At 43.6% G+C, this 21,332-nt stretch overlaps 1 protein-coding gene across 1 annotated transcript in view; it reads left to right on the top strand.

The window, feature by feature from the left end:
• TRMT13 (tRNA methyltransferase 13 homolog) overlaps positions 1–21,332 on the top strand; it is a 59,766-nt gene that overhangs the window by 20,580 nt on the left and 17,854 nt on the right. Inside the window, exon 5 of the mRNA XM_073593057.1 lies at positions 1,313–1,382. Within this exon, the coding sequence (XP_073449158.1) occupies positions 1,313–1,382 (70 nt within the window). The remainder of the gene's footprint in view (positions 1–1,312; positions 1,383–21,332) is intronic.

Here is a 21,332-nt window from a genome sequence, read left to right as displayed (position 1 = left end):
TCTTTGGGTTCTTCTTTACTTCTCTCACCAAGGCTCTTCTCCCCCGATAGCTCAGTTTGGCTGGAAGGCCAGCTCTAGGAAGGGTTCTGGTTGTCCCAAACGTCTTCCATTTAAGGATTTTGGAGGCCACTGTGCTCTTAGGAACCTTAAGTGCAGCAGAAATTTTTTTGTAACCTTGGCCAGATCTGTGCCTTGCCACAATTCTGTCTCTGAGCTCTTCTGGCAGTTCCTTTGACCTCATTCTTATTTGCTGTGACATGCACTGTGAGCTTTAAGGTCTTATATAGACAGGTGTGTGGCTTTCCTAATCAAGTCAAATCAGTATAATCAAACACAGCTGGACTCAAATGAAGCTGTAGAACCATCTCAAGGATGATCAGAAGAAATGGACAGCACCTATTAAATATATATAGTTAAATATATGAGTGTCACAGCAAAGGTTCTGAATACTTAGGACCATGTCTTAGGAGTCTGTCACTCTTCAGGTCCTAGGTAACCCACATAGAATGCTTTTATATTATATCCCAAACACTACCTGCCTGGAGTTTGCATGTTCTCCCTGTGCCTGTGTGTGTTTCCTCCGGGTACTCCGGTTTCCTCCCACACTCCAAAGACATGCTGGTAGGTTAATTGGATTCTGTCTAAATTGTCCCTAGTATGTATGAATGTGAGTTAGGGACCTTAGATTGTAAGCTCCTTGAGGGTAGGGACTGATGTGAATGTACAATGTATATGTAAAGCGCTGCGTAAACTGATGGCGCTATATAAGTACCTGAAATAAATAAAATAAATAAAATGTGATATTTCAGTTTTTCTTTTTTTAAAAATCTGCAAAAATGTCAACAATTCTGTGTTTTTCTGTCAATATGGGGTGCTGTGTGTACATTAATGAGGAAAAAAATGAACTTAAATGCTTTTAGCAAATGGCTGCAATATAACAAAGAGTGAAAAATTTAAGAGAGTCTGAATACTTTCCGTCCCCACTGTATATATGTATATATTTATTTATTTTAATTTGTTATTCTTATATGTGATGTATGTGTATATGAGGTTTGGGTAAGCGCAAAATGCATTATCTTTTAATGTCATAAGTGTGATGTCATTTTAATGCTTCAATTAAGATACCAAGGAGTGCAGCAATATTCTGGATTTGTGCATGTTACTGAATCTCACAGATGACTGCACAGCTCGTCTGTGAGATTCAGTAACATGCACTCTGGGTTCCAGTTCAAAACATGTGAGAGTCTGTCACTCTTCGGGTCCTAAGTAACCCACATAGAATGCTCTTATATTATTTCTATGGTCCTTCTAGGTAAGCCTCAGTTCCATGTCGAAAGAAGAACTGCAGAAACTTACAGAAACATTACTAAGGGTCACCAGTGGTAAGTGAGCAGTCAGTTTGAACTACTAAAAGTGGAACTCCAGCCAAAGTGAAGGGAATTTCCACCTTTGTTTGTTGTTATAACAGGTGCCCCTACTCCTGTTCTGGTGACAGCTATAAATGTTTGAATTTCCTCCTATTCTCTGTAGCATTCTGAGTGGTCACCAGGATAGATAGGGTGGATCTCTCTGTTTTGGGTCACAGACAGTGACAAGTTTTTTCACTATTCTATCCAGAGTTTAAAAAAGTTTTGCTTTAAGTGATCTTGCTAATATTTCTCTGTGAGTTGATTACTTTTACAGCTGCTTCTTCCTACAGCATTTAGTGCCAGTTCACACCATAGAAACGCAGTCCGGATGCATTCCAGATGCTTTTCTGCATGCACGTTTTTTATGCATTTTTTATGCTTTCCAGTGCTTTTTTGGTGTATTCTTGATGCAGCCCGGTGCATTTTTTCCTAACCTTAAATAAGGACATGTGTGTTCCAGTGTGTTTTTTAGTAAATCTATAAAGACAAGAGAGAGCGCACGCCAGCCCTAGTGTGTTATCGTTTAATTGATAAGATAAGTGGATAAAAAACGAGGGTTGCACTAACAAACATCCAGCGTTAAATGGCATAAACAGCTCCATAATAGCCTCCTCTCCTGGTCTGTAGGGATCAGTTAACTCATAGCAACTAGCAGCGTGGTAAAGTATTTCAGTAAGCACAGACCGCCTGCTTCCTTGTAACACACACCGCCCAGGGCACTCGCGCGGACCAGCCGGCGCTGCCTGACGTCACTCGTGGCCAGGGAGGGGATGCACAGTGATGCAGCTGACTCCTCTCATAAGCTTCATGCAATTGCTAGGACAACATGTTTCGGAGGCGTGGCCTCCTTCAGGTTACACCCTCATCTCCTCTAGTGATAATATATGCTCAAACCCCCCGCTCCTCCTATCTATGAACCAATGGCATCATAACAGACCAGGAGCATGGAGTACACAGCAAGAGGTATCTACAAGACAGAGGGGGTTATATAGCAACAGCATCCTAAAATGGTGTTTAGTACAAATAAACATAGAGAATTAGCACTATCTTTAACCACTTGCCAACCGCCTCACGACGATATACGTCGTGAGAATGGCACGGGCAGCCAGAATCACGTACCTGTACGTACCCGGTGCCTGAGGCAGTCGGCGTTTGTCCCCCGGCGATCGGAGGTGGGGGGGAGGCCATCCATTCGTGCCCCCCCACCCTCGCGATCGCTCCCAGCCAATGGGATCATTCCTCTGCTGCTGTATGGTAAACAGCAGCAGAGGAAATGATGTCATCTCTCCTCGGCTCGGTATTTTCCATTCCGGTACCAAGGAGAGAAGACATCGATGTGAGTGCACAGCACACACACACACAGTGGAACATGCCAGGCACACATTACACCCCCCTTTACCCACCGATCACCCCCCAATCACCCCTCCCCCCCCCCCCCCTGTCACACTGACACCAAGCAGTTTTTTTTTCTGATTACTGCATTGGTGTCAGTTTGTGACAGTTAGTGTGGTAGGGCAGTTAGTGTTAGCCCCCTTTAGGTCTAGGGTACCCCCCTAACCCCCCCCCTAATAAAGTTTTAACCCCTTGATCACCCCCCGTCGCCAGTGTCACTAAGCGATCATTTTTCTGATCGCTGTATTAGTGTCACTGATGACACTAGTTAGGGAGGTAAATATTTAGGTTCGCTGTCAGCGTTTTATAGCGACAGGGACCACCATATACTACCTAATAAATGTTTTAACCCCTTGATTGCCCCCTAGTTAACCCTGTCACCAGTGATCACCGTATAACTGTTACGGGTGACGCTGTTTATTTGACGTTCGTTTATTTTTTATAGTGTCAGGGCACCCGCCGTTTATTACCGAATAAAGGTTTAGCCCTCTGATCGCCCGGCGTTGATATGCGTCGCCCCAGGCAGCGTCAGGTTGGCGCCAGTACCGCTAACACCCACGCACGCAGCATACGCCTCCCTTAGTGGTATAGTATCTAAACGGATCAATATCTGATCCGATCAGATCTATACTAGCGTCCCCAGCAGTTTAGGGTTCCCAAAAACGCAGTGTTAGCGGGATCAGCCCAGATACCTGCTAGCACCTGCGTTTTGCCCCTCCGCCCGGCCCAGCCCACCCAAGTGCAGTATCGATCGATCACTGTCACTTACAAAACAATAAACGCATAACTGCAGCGTTCGCAGAGTCAGGCCTGATCCCTGCGATCGCTAACAGTTATTTTGGTAGCGTTTTGGTGAACTGGCAAGCACCAGCGGCCTAGTACACCCCGGTCGTAGTCAAACCAGCACTGCAGTAACACTTGGTGACGTGAGTCCCATAAGTGCAGTTCAAGCTGGTGAGGTGGCAAGCACAAGTAGTGTCTCACTGCCACCAAGAAGAAGACAAACAGGCCCGTCGTGCCCATAGTGCCCTTCCTGCTACATTCGCCAATCCTAATTGGGAACCCATCGCTTCTGCAGCACCCGTACTTCCCCCATTCACATCCCCAACCAAATGCAGTCGGCTGCATGAGAGGCATTTTCTTTATGTCCTCCCGAGTACCCCTACCCAGCGAACCCCCCCAAAAAAGATGTTGTGTCTGCAGCAAGCGCGGATATAGGCGTGACACGCACTATTATTGTCCCTCCTGTCCTGACAATCCTGGTCTTTGCATTGGTGAATGTTTTGAACACTACCATTCACTAGTTGAGTATTAGCTAGTAAATTAGTAAAATATATAAAATAAAAAAAAATAGTTGTCGTTTCATTGCTCTCTCTCTCTCTCTATTCTCTCTCTATTGTTCTGCTATTTTTTACTGTATTCTATTCTGCAATGTTTTATTGTTATTATGTTTTATCATGTTTGCTTTTCAGGTATGCAATTTTTTATACTTTACTGTTTACTATGCTTTATTGTTAACCATATTTTTGTCTTCAGGTACGCCATTCACAACTTTGAGTGGTTATACCAGAATGATGCCTGCAGGTTTAGGTATCATCTTGGTATCATTCTTTTCAGCCAGCGGTCGGCTTTCATGTAAAAGCAATCCTAGTAGCTAATTAGCCTCTAGACTGCTTTTACAAGCAGTGGGAGGGAATGCCCCCCCCCACCGTCTTCCGTGTTTTTCTCTGGCTCTCCTGTCTCAACAGGGAACCTGAGAATGCAGCCGGTGATTCAGCCAGCTGACCATAGAGCTGATCAGAGTGGCTCCAAACATCTTTATGGCCTAAGAAACCGGAAGCTACGAGCATTTTATGACTTAGATTTCGCCGGATGTAAACAGCGCCATTGGGAAATTGGGAAAGCATTTTATCACACCGATCTTGGTGTGGTCAGATGCTCTGAGGGCAGAGGAGAGATCTAGGGTCTAATAGACCCCAATTTTTTCAAAAAAGAGTACCTGTCACTACCTATTGCTATCATAGGGGATATTTACATAGGGGATATTAACAATAAAAATGATTTGAAAAAAAATGAAAGGAACAGTTTAAAAATAAGATAAAAAAGCAAAAAAATAATAAAGGAAAAAAAAAAAAAAAAAAAAGCACCCCTGTCCCCCCCTGCTTTTGCGCTAAGGCGAACGCAAGCGTCGGTCTGGCGTCAAATGTAAACAGCAATTGCACCATGCATGTGAGGTATCACCGCGAAGGTCAGATCGAGGGCAGTAATTTTAGCAGTAGACCTCCTCTGTAAATATAAAGTGGTAACCTGTAAAGGTTTTTAAAGGCTTTTAAAAATGTATTTATTTTGTTGCCACTGCACGTTTGTGCGCAATTTTAAAGCATGTCATGTTTGGTATCCATGTACTTGGCCTAAGATCATCTTTTTTATTTCATCAAACATTTGGGCAATATAGTGTGTTTTAGTGCATTAAAATTTTAAAAAGTGTATTTTTTCCTAAAAAAATGCGTTTGAAAAATCACTGCGCAAATACTGTGTGAAAAAAAAAATGAAACACCCACCATTTTAATCTGTAGGGCATTTGTTTTAAAAAAAATATATAATGTTTGGGGGTTCAAAGTAATTTTCTTGGAAAAAAAAATAATTTTTTCTTGTAAACAAAAAGTGTCAGAAAGGGCTTTGTTTTCACGTGGTTAGAAGAGTGGGTGATGTGTGACATAAGCTTCTAAATGTTGTGCATAAAATGCCAGGACAGTTGAAACCCCCCCCAAATGACCCCATTTTGGAAAGGAGACACCCCAAGCTATTTGCTGAGAGGCATGTCGAGTCCATGGAATATTTTATATTGTGACACAAGTTGCGGGAAAGAGACAAATTTTTTTTTTTTTTTTTGCACAAAGTTGTCACTAAATGATATATTGCTCAAACATGCCATGGGAATATGTGAAATTACACCCCAAAATACATTCTGTTGCTTCTCCTGAGTACGGGGATGCCACATGTATGAGACTTTTTGAGAGCCTAGCCTCGTACGGGACCCCGAAAACCAAGCACCGCCTTCAGGCTTTCTAAGGGCGTAAATTTTTGTTTTTACTCTTCACTGCCTATCACAGTTTCGGAGGCCATGGAATGCCCAGGTGGCACAAACCCCCCCCAAATGACCCTATTTTGGAAAGTAGATACCCCAAGCTATTTGCTGAGAGGTATAGTGAGTATTTTGCAGACCTCACTTTTTGTCACAAAGTTTTGAAAATTGAAAAAAGAAAAAAAATTTTTTTTTTCTTGTCTTTCTTCATTTTCAAAAACAAATGAGAGCTGCAAAATACTCACCATGCCTCTCAGCAAATAGCTTGGGTGTCTACTTTCCAAAATGGGGTCATTTGGGGGGGGTTTGTGCCACCTGGGCATTCCATGGCCTCCGAAACTGTGATAGGCAGTGAAGAGTGAAATCAAAAATTTACACCCATAGAAATCCTGAAGGCGGTGATTGGTTTTCGGGGCCCCGTACAGGGCTAGGCTCCCAAAACGTCCCACACATGTGGTATCCCCATACTCAGGAGAAGCAGCTGAATGTATTTTGGGGTGCAATTCCAAATATGCCCATGGCCTGTGTGAGCAATATATCATTTAGTGACAACTTTGTGCAAAAAAAAAAAAATGTGTCACTTTCCCGCAACTTGTGTCAAAATATAAAATTTTCCATGGACTCAACATGCCTCTCAGCAAATAGCTCGGGGTGTCTACTTTCCAAAATGGGGTCATTTGGGGGGGGGTTGTGCCATCTGGGCATTTTATGGCCTTCAAAACTGTGATAGGTAGTGAGGAGTAAAATCAAAAATTTACGCCCTTAGAAATCCTGAAGGCGGTGCTTGGTTTTCGGGGGCCCGTACGCGGCTAGGCTCCCAAAAAGTCCCACACATGTGATATCCCCGTACTCAGGAGAAGCAGCTGAATGTATTTTGGGGTGCAATTCCACATATGCCCATGGCCTGTGTGAGCAATATATCATTTAGTGACAACTTTTTGTAATTTTTTTATTTTTTTTTGTCATTATTCAATCACTTGGGACAAAAAAAATTTATATTCAATGGGCTCAACATGCCTCTCAGCAATTTCCTTAGGGTGTCTACATTCCAAAATGGGGTCATTTGGGGTTTTTTTTTACTGCCCTGCCATTTTAGCACCTCAAGAAATGACATAGGCAGTCATAAACTAAAAGCTGTGTAAATTCCAGAAAATGTACCCTAGTTTGTAGACGCTATAACTTTTGCGCAAACCAATAAATATACGCTTATTGACATTTTTTTTTACCAAAGACATGTGGCCAAATACATTTTGGCCTAAATGTATGACTAAAATTGAGTTTATTGGATTTTTTTTATAACAAAAAGTAGAAAATATCATTTTTTTTCAAAATTTTCGGTATTTTTTTCGTTTATAGCGCAAAAAATAAAAACCGCAGAGGTGATCAAATATCATCAAAAGAAAGCTCTATTTGTGGGGAAAAAAAGGACGCAAAAATTTCGTTTGGGTACAGCATTGCATGACTGCGCAATTAGCAGTTAAAGCGACGCAGTGCCAATTTGTAAAAAGTGCTCTGGTCAGGAAGGGGGTAAATCCTTCCGTGGCTGAAGTGGTTAATGTGAATCTAAATAAAAAGAATTCTTGTCATATGTAATTAAAACTTATTTAAAAAGTACTTATGTGAACAGTACTATAAAATATACACTATATATTAGTATCATCAACAACAGAAAATCATGCTGCGAGGACATAATCATATATATAAAAATACATAAATAATTGATATATATTATATACATAATACAACATCATATCGATAAAGATGCAAGACGTCATGGCATATCCAATGTAGAAATTAATTGTATTATATTATATGGTTTTTAGGTGGTGAAGAAATAAAGTTATATTAAGCTATAAAGTATATGGTGGGGTCCCATACTAAAATGGACCCCTATCTGATAAAATTATAATCTGATTCATACAAAACGAATGTCTAAAACTAAAATGAATATGAAGGATTTATAAATTGAATAAGTATTCAGGGCAGCACAGTGGTGTAGTGGGTAGCACTCTCAACCGGCAGCACAAAGGGTCGCCGGTTCAATTCCCATCCACAACACCACCCGAATGAAAGGCCAAACAATGTCAAATAGAATATCTTATACATTGGATAACTTCATATGAGAGTACCTATTTCAAGTTCTTCGTTAAACCCTTCTGGTGCCATACTGTTTAGAGTGAAAATCCAATAGGATTCACGTTTGCATAAACGAGCAAAACGTTCACCTTCCGGGATAGACATAGGTATGGATTCTATACCAAAAAGTTCCAACCCTGTAGTGCTGCCATTATGTTTATGCTTAAAGTGATGTGGCACACTATGCTTCTCAACCTTTTTTTCTATGAACCTACGGTGTTCACCAAAGCAGGTCCTCATCGCACGCACCGTTCTACCTACATAGAGGTACCCACATGGGCACCTCAACCCATAGATAACAAACTGGGTATTGCAACATATAAATTGTAAATTGTTTGATGTTGAAGGTACGGCCATCTTTACAACTAAATGACTTCTGGCCATGAGAGATAAATTTACACGCTTTGCATTTAATGCCTTTACATCTATAACATCCAGTAATGTTAAAGAATTGAGGGATGTTTTGCATTTTCAAGCTTTGTTTGTCTTTAAGGCGACTGGGGGCAATTAAACTTTTCACATTTTTCACACGTCTGAATACTACCGTATTGTCCTGCCCCAAAATTGGCCAGTGCTTTTGGACAGCTCTTTTTATAGCCCAGTGCTGATCGTTGAATGTTGTAATAAAAAGAATGTCATGTTGTTCTTTTGCAGATGTAGTCATAATCTTGTTCTGGATGCCTTCTCTATATTGGTCTCTCGCCTTTTGAATGTGATGATCTGCATATCCTGTTTCCAAAAACTTTTTTGACAATATGGTTGCCTGATCATCATAATCTTTGGTGCTACTACAATTCCTGCATAGCCTACTGCACATTTTGCACCATGTTATGCAAATCTGTTCATGGGGTATTGGGAAAAATCCTGTATTTGGCAGCACAATCCATTTGCCAAACATCTGGTATACTATGGGAGGTATATCGATGATATACTGATTATTTGGGATGGACCACCTGATATTATTGACAAATTTGTCTCATATTGTAATAACAATATGTTTGGTATCCAATTTACCCATGTAGTAGATGCTCATTCCCTGGTATTCTTGGACCTTGAACTGGGTAGTGATGGAGATGGCAACATCCCATCCAAAACCCACTTCAAAGAAACTGCTGGCAACTCCTATTTACATCAGAGGAGTTGCCACCACCCTAAATGGAAAGATAACATACCCTACAGTCAGTTCTGTAGGCTACGCAAGAATTGTAGTAGCACCAAAGATTATGATGATCAGGCAACCATATTGTCAAAAAAGTTTTTGGAAAAAGGATATGCAGATCATCACATTCAAAAGGCGAGAGACCGATATAGAGAAGGCATCCAGAACAAGATTATGACTACATCTGCAAAAGAACAACATGACATTATTTTTATTACAACATTCAACGATCAGCACTGGGCTATAAAAAGAGCTGTCCAAAAGCACTGGCCAATTTTGGGGCAGGACAATACACTTGGAAAAATCCTCCCCAATAAACCTCGGGTAGTATTCCGACGTGCGAAAAATGTGAAAAGTTTAATTGCCCCCATTCGCCTTAAAGACAAACAAAGCTTGAAATGCAAAACATCCCTCAATTCTTTAACATTACTGGATGTTATAGATGTAAAGGCATTAAATGCAAAGCGTGTAAATTTATCTCTCATGGCCAGAAGTCATTTTTGTAAAGATGGCCGTACCTTCAACATCAAACAATTTATATGTTGCAATACCCAGTTTGTTATCTATGGGTTGAGGTGCCCATGTGGGTACCTCTATGTAGGTAGAGCGGTGCGTGCGATGAGGACCCGCTTTGGTGAACACCGTAGGTTCATAGAAAAAAAGGTTGAGAAGCATAGTGTGCCCCGTCACTTTAAGCATAAACATGATGGCAGCACTACAGGGTTGGAACTTTTTGGTATAGAATCCATACCTATGTCTATCCTGGAAGGTGAACGTTTTGCTCGTTTATGCAAACGTGAATCCTATTGGATTTTCACTCTAAACAGTATGGCACCAGAAGGGTTAAACAAAGAACTTGAAATAGGTACTCTCATATGAAATTACCCAATGTATAAGATATTCTATTTGACATTGTTTGGCCTTTCATTCGGGTGGTGTTGTGCTGCCAGTTGAGAGTGCTACCCACTACACCACTGTGCTGCCCTGAATACTTATTCAATTTATAAATCCTTCATATATATTATTTTAGTTTTAGACATTCGTTTTGTATGAATCAGATTATAATGTTATCAGATAGGGGTCCATTTTAGTATGGGACCCCACCATATACTTTATAGCATAATATAACTTTATTTCTTCATTTTAGGATGCTGTTGCTATATAACCCCCTCCGTCTTGTAGATACCTCTTGCTGTGTACTCCGTGCTCCTGGTCTGTTATGATGCCATTGGTTCATAGATAGGAGGGGCGGGGGGTTTGAGCATATATTATCACTAGAGGAGATGAGGGTGTTACCTGAAGAAGGAGGCCACGCCACCGAAACATGTTGTCCTAGCAATTGCATGAAGCTTACGAGAGAAATCGGCTGCATCACTGTGCATCCCCTCCCTGGCCATGAGAGACGTCAGGCAGCGCCATCTGGTCCGTGCGAGTGCTTTGGGCGGTGTGTGTTACAAAGAAGCAAGCGGTCTGTGCTTACTGAAATACTTTACCACGCAGCTAGTTGCTGTGAGCTAACGGATCCCTACAGACCAGGAGAGGAGGCTATTATGGAGCTGTTTATGCCATTTAACGCTGGATGTTTGTGAGTGCAACCCTCGTTTTTTATCCACTTATCTTATCAATTAAACAATAACACACTAAGGCTGGCGTGCGCTCTCTCTTGTCTTTATATATTTTCAGAATCATGTCTACCACCCAGTGGACTTTTGGGAGAGCTGCAACACCTTAACCACCTCAATATAGGGCATTTTCACCCCCTTCCTGCCCAAGCCATTTTTCAGCTTTCAGCGCTGTCGCACTTTGAATGACAATTGCGCGATCATACAACACTGTACCCATATGAAATTGTTATCATTTTTTCCCCACAAATAGAGCTTTCTTTTGGTGGTATTTGATCACCTCTGCGTTTTTTATTTTTTGCGCTATAAACAAAAGAAAAGTGACAAGTTTGAAAAAAAACACAATATTTTTTACTTTTTGCGATAATAAATATCCAATTTTTTTTTCTTTAAAACAAATTTTTTCCTCAGTTTAGGCCAATATGTATTCTTTTACATATTTTTGGTAAAAAAAAATTGCAATAAGCGTATATTGATTGGTTTGCGCAAAAATTATAGCGTCTACAAAATAGGGGATAGATTTATAACATTTTTATTATTTTTTTTTTTTTTACTAGTAATGGCGGCGATCTGCGATTTTTATCGTGACTGCGATATTGCAGCTGACACATCGGACACTTTTGACACATTTTTGGGACCATTCACATTTATATAGCGATCCGTGCTATAAAAATGCACTGATTACTGTATAAATGTGACTGGCAGGGAAGGGGTTAACACTAGGTGGTGATCGAGGGGTTAACTGTGTTGCTAGGGAGTGTTTCTAACTGTAGGGGGAGGGGACTAACTAGGGGAGGAGACCGATCGGTGTTCCTCTGTACTGGGAACATACCATCGGTCTCCTCTCCTCTGACAGGACCATAGATCTGTGTGTTTACACACACAGATCCACGGTCTTGCTGTGTTACTGGCAATCGCGGGTGCCCGGTGGACACCGCGGGCGCCGGGCACACGCACCAGGTGCCCAGTGACACGGCGGGCGCGTGCGATCGCCGGCGGCGCGCGCGCCCCCTGGTGGGCCGGGAAAGAGAGGCCGTCATATGACGCCTGCCCGCAACGAGAGCTGCGCCGCCTGGCCGTCAGTTGACAGCCGGCGGTCAGCAAGCAGTTAAGCAAGGAATATACATACAGACTGTTTACTGTTGGAATAAGTATAGTGGGGACAGCGCTAAACTTGGTTTGTTGTGTGTGTTTGGAGTGCGTTTTTAGTGCATTCCAGCGTGTTTTTGATGCGTTTTACAGCGTTCCAGTTCAGTCCGGTACAGGAAAAATGCAGCATGTTCTACTTTTTTTCTGGAACTGGAACGCACTGGAACTGCAAGCACTGGTGTGAACTATGCCATTGAAAACTGTATAACCTACTTTTCATGCGTTTTTGATGCAGAAAAAAAAACACACTGGACTGCATGTGATGTGAACTGGCCCTAATGCCACGTACACACGGTCGGACTTTTCGTCTACAAAAGTCCGACGGACCAAAGCTGGCTGTGTGGGCTTCCCCGGACTTTCAGCGGACTTTTTCAGCCGCAAATCTGACGGACTTTAGATTTGAAACATGCTTCAAATCTTTACGTCGTAACTACGCCGGACCCAGAAATCCGCTCGTCTGTATGGTAGTCCGACGGACAAAAACCCATGCTAGGGCAGCTATTGGCTACTGGCTATCAACTTCCTTATTTTAGTCCGGTGTACATCATCACGCACGAATCCGTCGGACTTTTGTGTGATCGTATGTAGGCAAGTCTGCCGCAAGTCCGCCAAAAGTCTGTCGGACTTTTGTAGCTGTAAAGTCCGACCGTGTGTACGCGGCATTAGTGTTGTCATTCATGCTTCAGGCACTGTAACATAAAAAATGGTAGCATTTAGAAGGTGATGTAAAATGGGCAACAATACCCAGGCTTACAAGATTGAGACATTCTGTTTACTAACCTTCTGTATTAATGTTAATGATATTTCACAGGTCTCATGTGGCCCATTGTGAGGGATTTCTTTATCGTACATCACAGGACACAGAGCAGTTATATTAAGTTACATCACAGGACAGTTACATCACAGGACACAGAGCAGTTATAGTAATTACTGTCTGGGCTATACGCCACCTATAGGTGAATGGACACTGACACCCAAAAAGACAGGAAGTCCCCCTTGTTGGACCCAGTCTCTGAAGGTCTTTTATGACAAAGCTCGCCGTGATGGGTGAAGATTGGACTCCTGTTATGTTCAGAGTCCTGCAGCAGGAATGGTAAGTCTGCATTTGTTTGCAGTTTCTCTTTTTTTGAAAGAAAAAAAAAGAGAGTTCTGAGTGTCTGTTCTCCCGGTGGCCACTGGGAGCAGTGTGCTGTTTAATCATGCTATGTACTCTTACTCAAGTGGGCTGCTGTTTCTCCTCCAGCCATTAGAGGGTGCAGGCTCCCTCAGTATGGCCTATTTTTATATAGGCAGGAAGGGCGGCCATGCCATGTGGCAACAGGTTCAGTAGGCCTCTGGAGACATAGCAGCAGCCCATGGATACTAACAAAGTGTGAGTACTTACTATGGGAGAACTGTGTGACAGACAAGTCATGATTATATGCTGCATATTTACTGCTTATCCTGGGGGACTGTACAGCTGTAAGTTGATACACCCCTGGATGGTTAGCAGTTCACGTTAAAGTGTTGACTGCTCTGTAGGCAGGTACAGCGTGTATATTTAAACATGCATTTAAGCAAACTTGTTGCTTAAATGCATGTTTAAATATACACGTTTGGAAAAACATGAGCATGGGTGCATTTTAAGGAGTTGTATCTCCAGTATAGTGCATATGTGCTTGCATACCTCCCAACACTTTGAGATAGGAATGAGGGACGTTTACTAACAAATGTATGTAGGCATAGGACACGCCCCCTGCCACACCCCCTTAAAGGAGAATTAACCACAAAAAAGGTTAATTAAATCCACAAGTGCTTTTTTTTACCTTTACTATTCCTTTATATTGGCTTTTAGCACTGGGAAACACTTTTTGAAAGATAAAAAGTGCATTTTATATACAACTATATGGATCAGACCAAAATGAGGAGGACAGAGGGACATTGCTCAAAATCAGGGACAGTTGGGAGCTATGTGCTTGGCTAAATCCTGAAGGACTAGTATGGGGCCAACTGCAGTTAAGCTAGTTTAACTAGCTGAAACGCACGGTTGCTGAAGATACATGTTTTTACATATTTGCATAAATATACATGGTTATACTTGTTTGCATAAAGATACATGGTAATTTTATTACATGGCAAAAATACAAATCAAAAACAAAAACGCACAACAATCACATTTATCGAAGTGAACATGAATACGGATACAAATATGAATACAATATATAAAAAAAGGACCATCAATGAAAGTAGGTAAATCTCACTGAACCAACGCGTTTCAGAAATTTTCCTTCATCAGGGTTCATTTAGTGAAAATTACATTTCTAGTACATTGATAATACATAGGTCCTTTTTCTTTCTTGAACATCACGGGACACAGAGCCACAGTAATTACTGATGGGTTATATAGGTATCACTGGTGATTGGACACTGGCACACCCTATCAGGAAGTTCAACCCCCTATATAATCCCTCCCCCTTGCAGGGATACCTCAGTTTTTACGCCAGTGTCTTAGGTGATGGACGTGTAAAGATGTCCTGTGCTGAGCTCCAAAGGGAATATCCTAAGATCCTATACTGGGGCAAGCCAGGCGAACCGGATCCATTCAAAGTGTCTTTTCATGGCCGAATTGAATGGTACCCGGGCCTCGTGTCCGAAGAAACGAGGTTTTACCCGTAATGCTTCTCTTTTTAGAGAGCTGGACCCCGCAGATCAGAAAATGGCTTTAAACTTCCTAATTTCTGGCGAGGTGCTTTACGGTCCCAGAACTGTTGGATCCCCCTACTGATGGGGGCCCCAGTCTCTGACGGTTTTTTCAAACGGAGCCCACCGTGAGAGGTGAAGATTGGGTCTGTGTAAACAGCACCCTGCGGCTGGATAAGGTAAGAGGAGATTCCACAGAATTTTTGAGTTCTAGTGGCTTTTCTCCTTTAAGGTAAATGCATGCTATGCCTATTGTGACCACCGGGGGCTGCCAAGAGCACAAACCTACACATGCTGACTCTGTCTCAGGTGTTGTAATCGCTGTTTATGTCCCAGCGTCTCAAGCAGGCTGCAAACAGGTAAGGTGGAAAGGGGGATTTCTCAGGTTTGAATGTTCCCCCCCAGGCTAGAGAGGGGCCACAGGGGTCTAGAAAGTGGTTATACCACCCGGGCTCTGCGGCCTAATGGCCACCATCTCTCAAGATAGCCGTTCAGGCAGATCTTGTTACCAGCCTCCCTCCCTTCCCCCCCCCCCCCCCCCATCCCCAGCCTTTCTCCGGAAGCATGACAGGAGAGTCGGCAGCGCGGGAAGCGCTCGTTTTTTTCAAAACTCGAGGGGGGGGGGCGGTAGAGGAGGGGGCGGGACGTCAGCACAGAGTGCTTAGACTCCCACTCAGGCCAGCTGCAGGCTATTAAAGGCACTCTGTACAGGTGCACTCAGCCTTCTGAGAGACACAGAGCTGACGGTCGCATGTAAGGTGGGACACAGGCATTCTCCTAGGCAGCATTTACTGAAGTAACACCAGACTGAGCATTGGGTAGCAAGGCTTTTAGCCAGACTACATCGCTCAGCGGGCAGTGTTCATTTGTATACCTCACACCTTGTTGCTTTGCACTATGGGTAGAAGAGGTTCAAGCACCCCAGGAACCAGAGACACTAGGCGATCTCGTTCAGGTTCTGAGGGCCCTCTGTCGGCAGCATCCTCCCCCCCTAAAGATGGGCCAGGGACGGCTAGCCAGGGAGAGCCATCGGGGTCAGGGGCTACACCTGCTTCTGGCACTTCAGCCCCTGTATATATTACACAAGAGGTTTTTTCCTCAACTATTAATGGTCTAGAGGAAAGATTAATGGCCGTGATTACGTCTTCACTCAGTGGAAGAAAACGCACTAGGCTTTCCTCTGTTCCCCAAGACCCTCAGACAGAGGAGCTCTGGGATAAAGGAGATGAATCCCTTTCAGAGGATCGGGATGGGATGGATGATTCCTCTTCGGAGGATTCAGGTGGAGAGGGACCCTCTGCGACTTCCCAAGAGGAGAAAGTCTTAGTGCAGATCCTCACTGGATTGGTCCGCTCCACATTTAAGTTGCCCATACCTGAAACTGCTAAAGAATCCTCTTCTGCTTTGGGGTCACTGAAACCTTTCCAAGCAGCACATGCTTTTCCTGTTCATACTTTACTTGAAAAGCTTATTTATTCTGAGTGGGATCACCCAGACAAACGTTTTTTTCCGCCGAGAAAGTTTTCAACACTTTATCCGATGGAAGAAAAGTTTATTAAAATGTGGGCAATACCGGCTATTGATGCCGCCATTTCCTCCGTAAATAATAGCCTGACTTGTCCTGTAGACAGTGCTCAGATGCTCAGGGATCCTGTAGATAAAAGGATGGAATCCCTATTGAAGGATGTTTTCTCCTTAGCAGGATCAGTGGCCCAACCTGCAGTAGCAGCGATTGGAGTCTGTCAATACTTAAGAGACCATGTTAAGCAGGTCATCAAAGTATTATCTGAACAGCAGGCCCAGGGGTTTGCTAACCTTCCAGCGGCCTTATGCTTTGTGGTTGACGCCATTAGAGATTCTATCGTGCAAACCTCCCGTCTTTTACTGGGGTTGGTGCATATACGTAGAATCCTATGGTTGAAAAATTGGTCAGCCGAAGCACCATGTAAGAAGCTACTGGCTGGGTTTCCATTTCGTGGTGCAAGGTTGTTTGGAGAGGACTTGGATAACTATATCAAGAGAATCTCTTGTGGGAAAAGCACTCTCTTACCTGTCAAGAAGAAGAGTAAGCGTCCCTCTTTCAAACGGACTCTTTCCCCAGCGCCGGGGGCTTCAGCATCCAGGCAGTCTCGACGGCCGCCTCCATCGGGGTCCAGAGACAAGAGTCAACCCCAGGGACAAAAGAAGTCCTGGGGAAAGAAGCCTACTAGGCAAAATACTAAGACCTCTGCATGAAGGGGTGCCCCCGCTCACTCGAGTGGGGGGAAGACTGCGACAGTTCTCAGAGCTCTGGCAGGAGGACTTCCAGGACAGATGGGTAATCTCCACGGTAACCTTAGGGTACAAGCTGGAGTTTCAGGAATTCCCCTCTCCTCGGTTCCTCAGATCAAATGTTCCCAGAGACCCAGAGAAGAAGCAGTCGCTCCTTCTAGCGTTAGAGCGACTTTTGTCGCAGCAGGTCATTATGATAGTTCCCGCAAAGGACCAGGGATTGGGCTTCTATTCCAACCTTTTTACGGTCCAAAAGCCAAATGGGGATGTCGGGCCCATTCTGGACTTAAGGGATCTGAACCGATTCCTAAGGATTCAATCCTTCCGCATGGAATCAATTCGAACAGTAGTTCCCACCCTGCAGGGAGGAGAATTTCTGGCATCAATAGACATCAGAGATGCATATCTGCATGTGCCCATTTTTCCTGCTCATCAGGGCGCCATTTCCAGTTTGTGGCTCTGCCTTTCGGGATAGCCACTGCACCTCGAGTGTTCACAAAGATCTTGGCTCCTCCTCTGGCCAGATTAAGGGCTCAGGGTATAGCTGTCATAGCATACCTAGACGACCTGCTCTTGATAGACCGGTCGGTAGCCTCTTTGAAGGGAAACTTGAGGACCACGGTCAGGTATCTAGAACACCTGGGTTGGATCCTCAACTTAGAAAAGTCTTTCCTAAAACCAGTAAGAAGACTGGAGTATTTAGGTCTGATTATAGATACAAGCCAGGAGAAGATATTTCTACCCCAGGCAAAGATTACTGCTTTGAGAGAGCTGATTCTGACAGTAAGGACCAAGAAGGGTCCCTCAGTCCGCCTTTGTATGAGGCTACTAGGGAAGATGGTGTCTTCATTCGAAGCAGTTCCCCATGCTCAGTTTCACTCAAGAATGCTGCAACACAGTATTCTGTCGACCTGGAACAAGAAGGTTCAGGCATTAGACTTTCCGATGCACCTGTCGCATGCGGTGCGTCAGAGCCTCAATTGGTGGCTCATACCCGAAAACCTGCAGAAGGGGAAATCCTTTCTACCGGTTACCTGGACGGTGGTAACAACAGATGCCAGTCTGTCAGGTTGGGGAGCAGTTCTGGAACAGGCTGCGGTCCAAGGGGTATGGTCCAAGACAGAGAGGACCTTACCCATCAACATTCTGGAGATCCGGGCGATACATCGAGCTCTAAAAGCCTGGACTATCAGGCTACAGGGTTGTCCGGTCAGGATCCAGTCCGACAATGCCACAGCAGTGGCTTATGTCAATCATCAGGGAGGCACCCGGAGCCGAGCTGCTCAAAAAGAGGTGAACCAGATCTTAGTCTGGGCAGAGATGCATGTGCCATGCATATCGGCAGTTTTCATCCCGGGAATAGAAAATTGGCAGGCGGACTATCTAAGTCGCCAGCAGTTACTTCCAGGGGAATGGTCTCTGCATCCCGACGTCTTTTGGGCCATATGCCAAAGATGGGGGGTTCCAGATGTAGATCTCTTTGCATCCCGATTCAACAAAAAGATAGACAGATTTGTGGCAAGGACAAAAGATCCTCTTGCATGCGGGACGGATGCGTTGGTGATTCCGTGGCATCGGTTCTCACTGATTTACGCATTCCCGCCTATTCTGCTACTACCACGACTCCTTCGCAGGATCAGGCAGGAAAGGAAGTCGGTACTTCTGGTGGCCCCCGATTGGCCCAGAAGGACTTGGTATGCAGAAATAGTAAGGATGACGGTGGGTTCCCCGTGGACCCTACCGGTACGCCCAGACCTGTTATCTCAAGGTCCAGTGTTCCATCCTGCCTTACAAACGCTAAATTTGACGGTTTGGCTATTGAGACCCACGTTCTGAAGAGTCGTGGGCTCTCAGGTCCTGTCATATCTACCTTGATTAATGCAAGGAAGCCAGCTTCCAGGATGATTTATCATAGAGTCTGGAAGGCTTATATAACCTGGTGTGAATCCAGAGGTTGGCATCCCAGGAAATATGTCATAGGTAGAATCCTTGATTTTCTACAGATGGGATTAGAGATGAAGCTGGCCTTGAGTACCATCAAGGGCCAGGTTTCTGCTTTATCAGTATTATTTCAGCGGCCACTTGCTTCGCATTCTTTGGTCCGAAACTTTATGCAGGGGGTGATGCGTCTTAATCCTCCGGTTAAAGCGCCCCTAAACCCCTGGGACTTGAATTTGGTCCTGGCTGTGTTACAGAAACAGCCTTTTGAACCAATAAGTCAGATTCCTTTGGTCTTGTTGACAAGGAAATTAATTTTTCTGGTGGCCATCTCTTCTGCTAGAAGAGTATCAGAATTAGCAGCTCTTTCCTGTAAGGAGCCTTATTTGATTATACACAAGGATAGAGTGGTACTACGCCCTCATCCTAGTTTTTTACCGAAGGTGGTTTCTGATTTTCATTTAAACCAAGACATTGTTCTACCTTCCTTTTTTCCAGATCCCTGTTCTCCGGAAAAGAGATCTCTACATTCGTTGGATGTAGTAAGAGCAGTTAAGGCCTATCTAGGGGCAACTACTCAGATCCGCAAGACGGATGTTTTGTTTGTGCTGCCAGAGGGTCCCAATAGAGGACAGGCAGCGTCAAAAGCTACCATTTCTAAATGGATTCGACAGTTGATCATTCAAGCTTATGGTTTGAAACAGAAGATTCCTCCGTTTCAGATCAGGGCACATTCCACAAGGGCTATTGGTGCTTCTTGGGCAGTGCATCACCGGGCCTCTATGGCTCAAATCTGCAAGGCCGCAACCTGGTCTTCAGTTCATACATTCACCAGATTCTATCAGGTGGATGTGAGAAGGCATGAGGATATCGCCTTTGGGCGTAGTGTGCTGCAGGCAGCGGTACAGGGTCCTCAGGTCTGATTGCACCCTACTTGGTCGTGGTTCCCCCCCCTCAGGTAGCATTGCTCTGGGACATCCTATCAGTAATTACTGTGGCTCTGTGTCCCGTGATGTTCGTGAAAGAAAATAGGATTTTTTAAAACAGCTTACCTGTAAAATCCTTTTCTTTCGAAGGACATCACGGGACACAGAGGTCCCGCCCCTCTTCTAATACACTATATTGCTTGGCTACAAAACTGAGGTATCCCTGCAAGGGGGAGGGATTATATAGGGGGTTGAACTTCCTGATAGGGTGTGCCAGTGTCCAATCACCAGTGATACCTATATAACCCATCAGTAATTACTGTGGCTCTGTGTCCCGTGATGTCCTTCGAAAGAAAAGGATTTTACAGGTAAGCTATTTTAAAAAATCCTATTTTTTACATATTGTATTCATATTTGTATCTGTATTCATGTTCACTTTGATATATGTGATTGTTGTGTGTTTTTTGTTTTTGATTTGTATTTTTGCCATGTAATAAAATTACTTTTTATATATTGTACTATTTGTGTGGTAGTGCCTCCAAAATCCCATCTTAGGGAAACCCCCGTTCTTTTCAATGCATTTGGGATGTGACACACCCATTGAGTCTACTCCCTGTCAGATCCTTTTTTGCATAAAGATACATGATGGTTGCACAGAATGCATGGTTGCACAAGGATGTATGGTTGCACAAAGATGCATGGTTATTCATGTTTGCATAAATATATATGGTTATACATGATTGCATAAAGATACATGGTTGCATAAAGATGCATGTTTGGTCATGTTTGTATAAATAGGCATGTTATTCATGATCGCATAAATACGTGATCGCATAAAGATGCATGTTTATACATGGTTATACATGATCGCATAAAGATACATGGTTGCATAAAGATGTATGTTTATACATGTCTGCATAGATATGTGTTGCGTAATGTTGCATAAACACGTTTCATAAATGCATGCTTGCTTATTGCGAAAATGCTTGTTTCCATGGGCACATGTTGCATGAATGCGTGTGTACAGTGCACGCTTTTATATTTTGCCTAAATGCATAGTTGCATAAGCACATGCTTCCATAAATGCATGCTTCCATAGATGCTTATTGCTTAAACACATGGTGGCATGTTTTCATTTGTACTGCATACGTATGTTTATTTACATTAAGCTGTATAAATATGTACTTGTTTCCTGGGACTACATACATATGTGCTTATTTGCATAGGATGTTTGCCTGGGGGTACATGCATGTGTGCTTATTGACCTTGTACTGCATACATAAATGCATGAATGGCAAGAACACTTGCATACCTGCATGTTTGCATACCTAGGTACTTGCATACCTAAGGGATTGGATAGAGGTAAACCAACATTGTTTTAGGCCTGCATCCTGGGAGGACTGTATATTAGGTTGGATAATATAGTTGCTGCATTATTTACCTGTTATACCAGTTAAATGGTTCCGGAAAAGGGAGGCAGCCGGGGGAAGCAGGGGCACCGCTCTCAGGTTTAGGGATCTGGCGGTGTCCACATCTCCCAATTGACAGTGATGTCGGGTGCATCTG

The sequence above is a fragment of the Aquarana catesbeiana genome, linkage group LG07 (genome assembly GCF_042186555.1).
Source record: "Aquarana catesbeiana isolate 2022-GZ linkage group LG07, ASM4218655v1, whole genome shotgun sequence".
NCBI classification, from domain to species: domain Eukaryota; kingdom Metazoa; phylum Chordata; class Amphibia; order Anura; family Ranidae; genus Aquarana; species Aquarana catesbeiana.
Note: the sequence above shows the minus strand (reverse complement) of the source record. Positions and strands in the feature narration are given on the sequence as shown.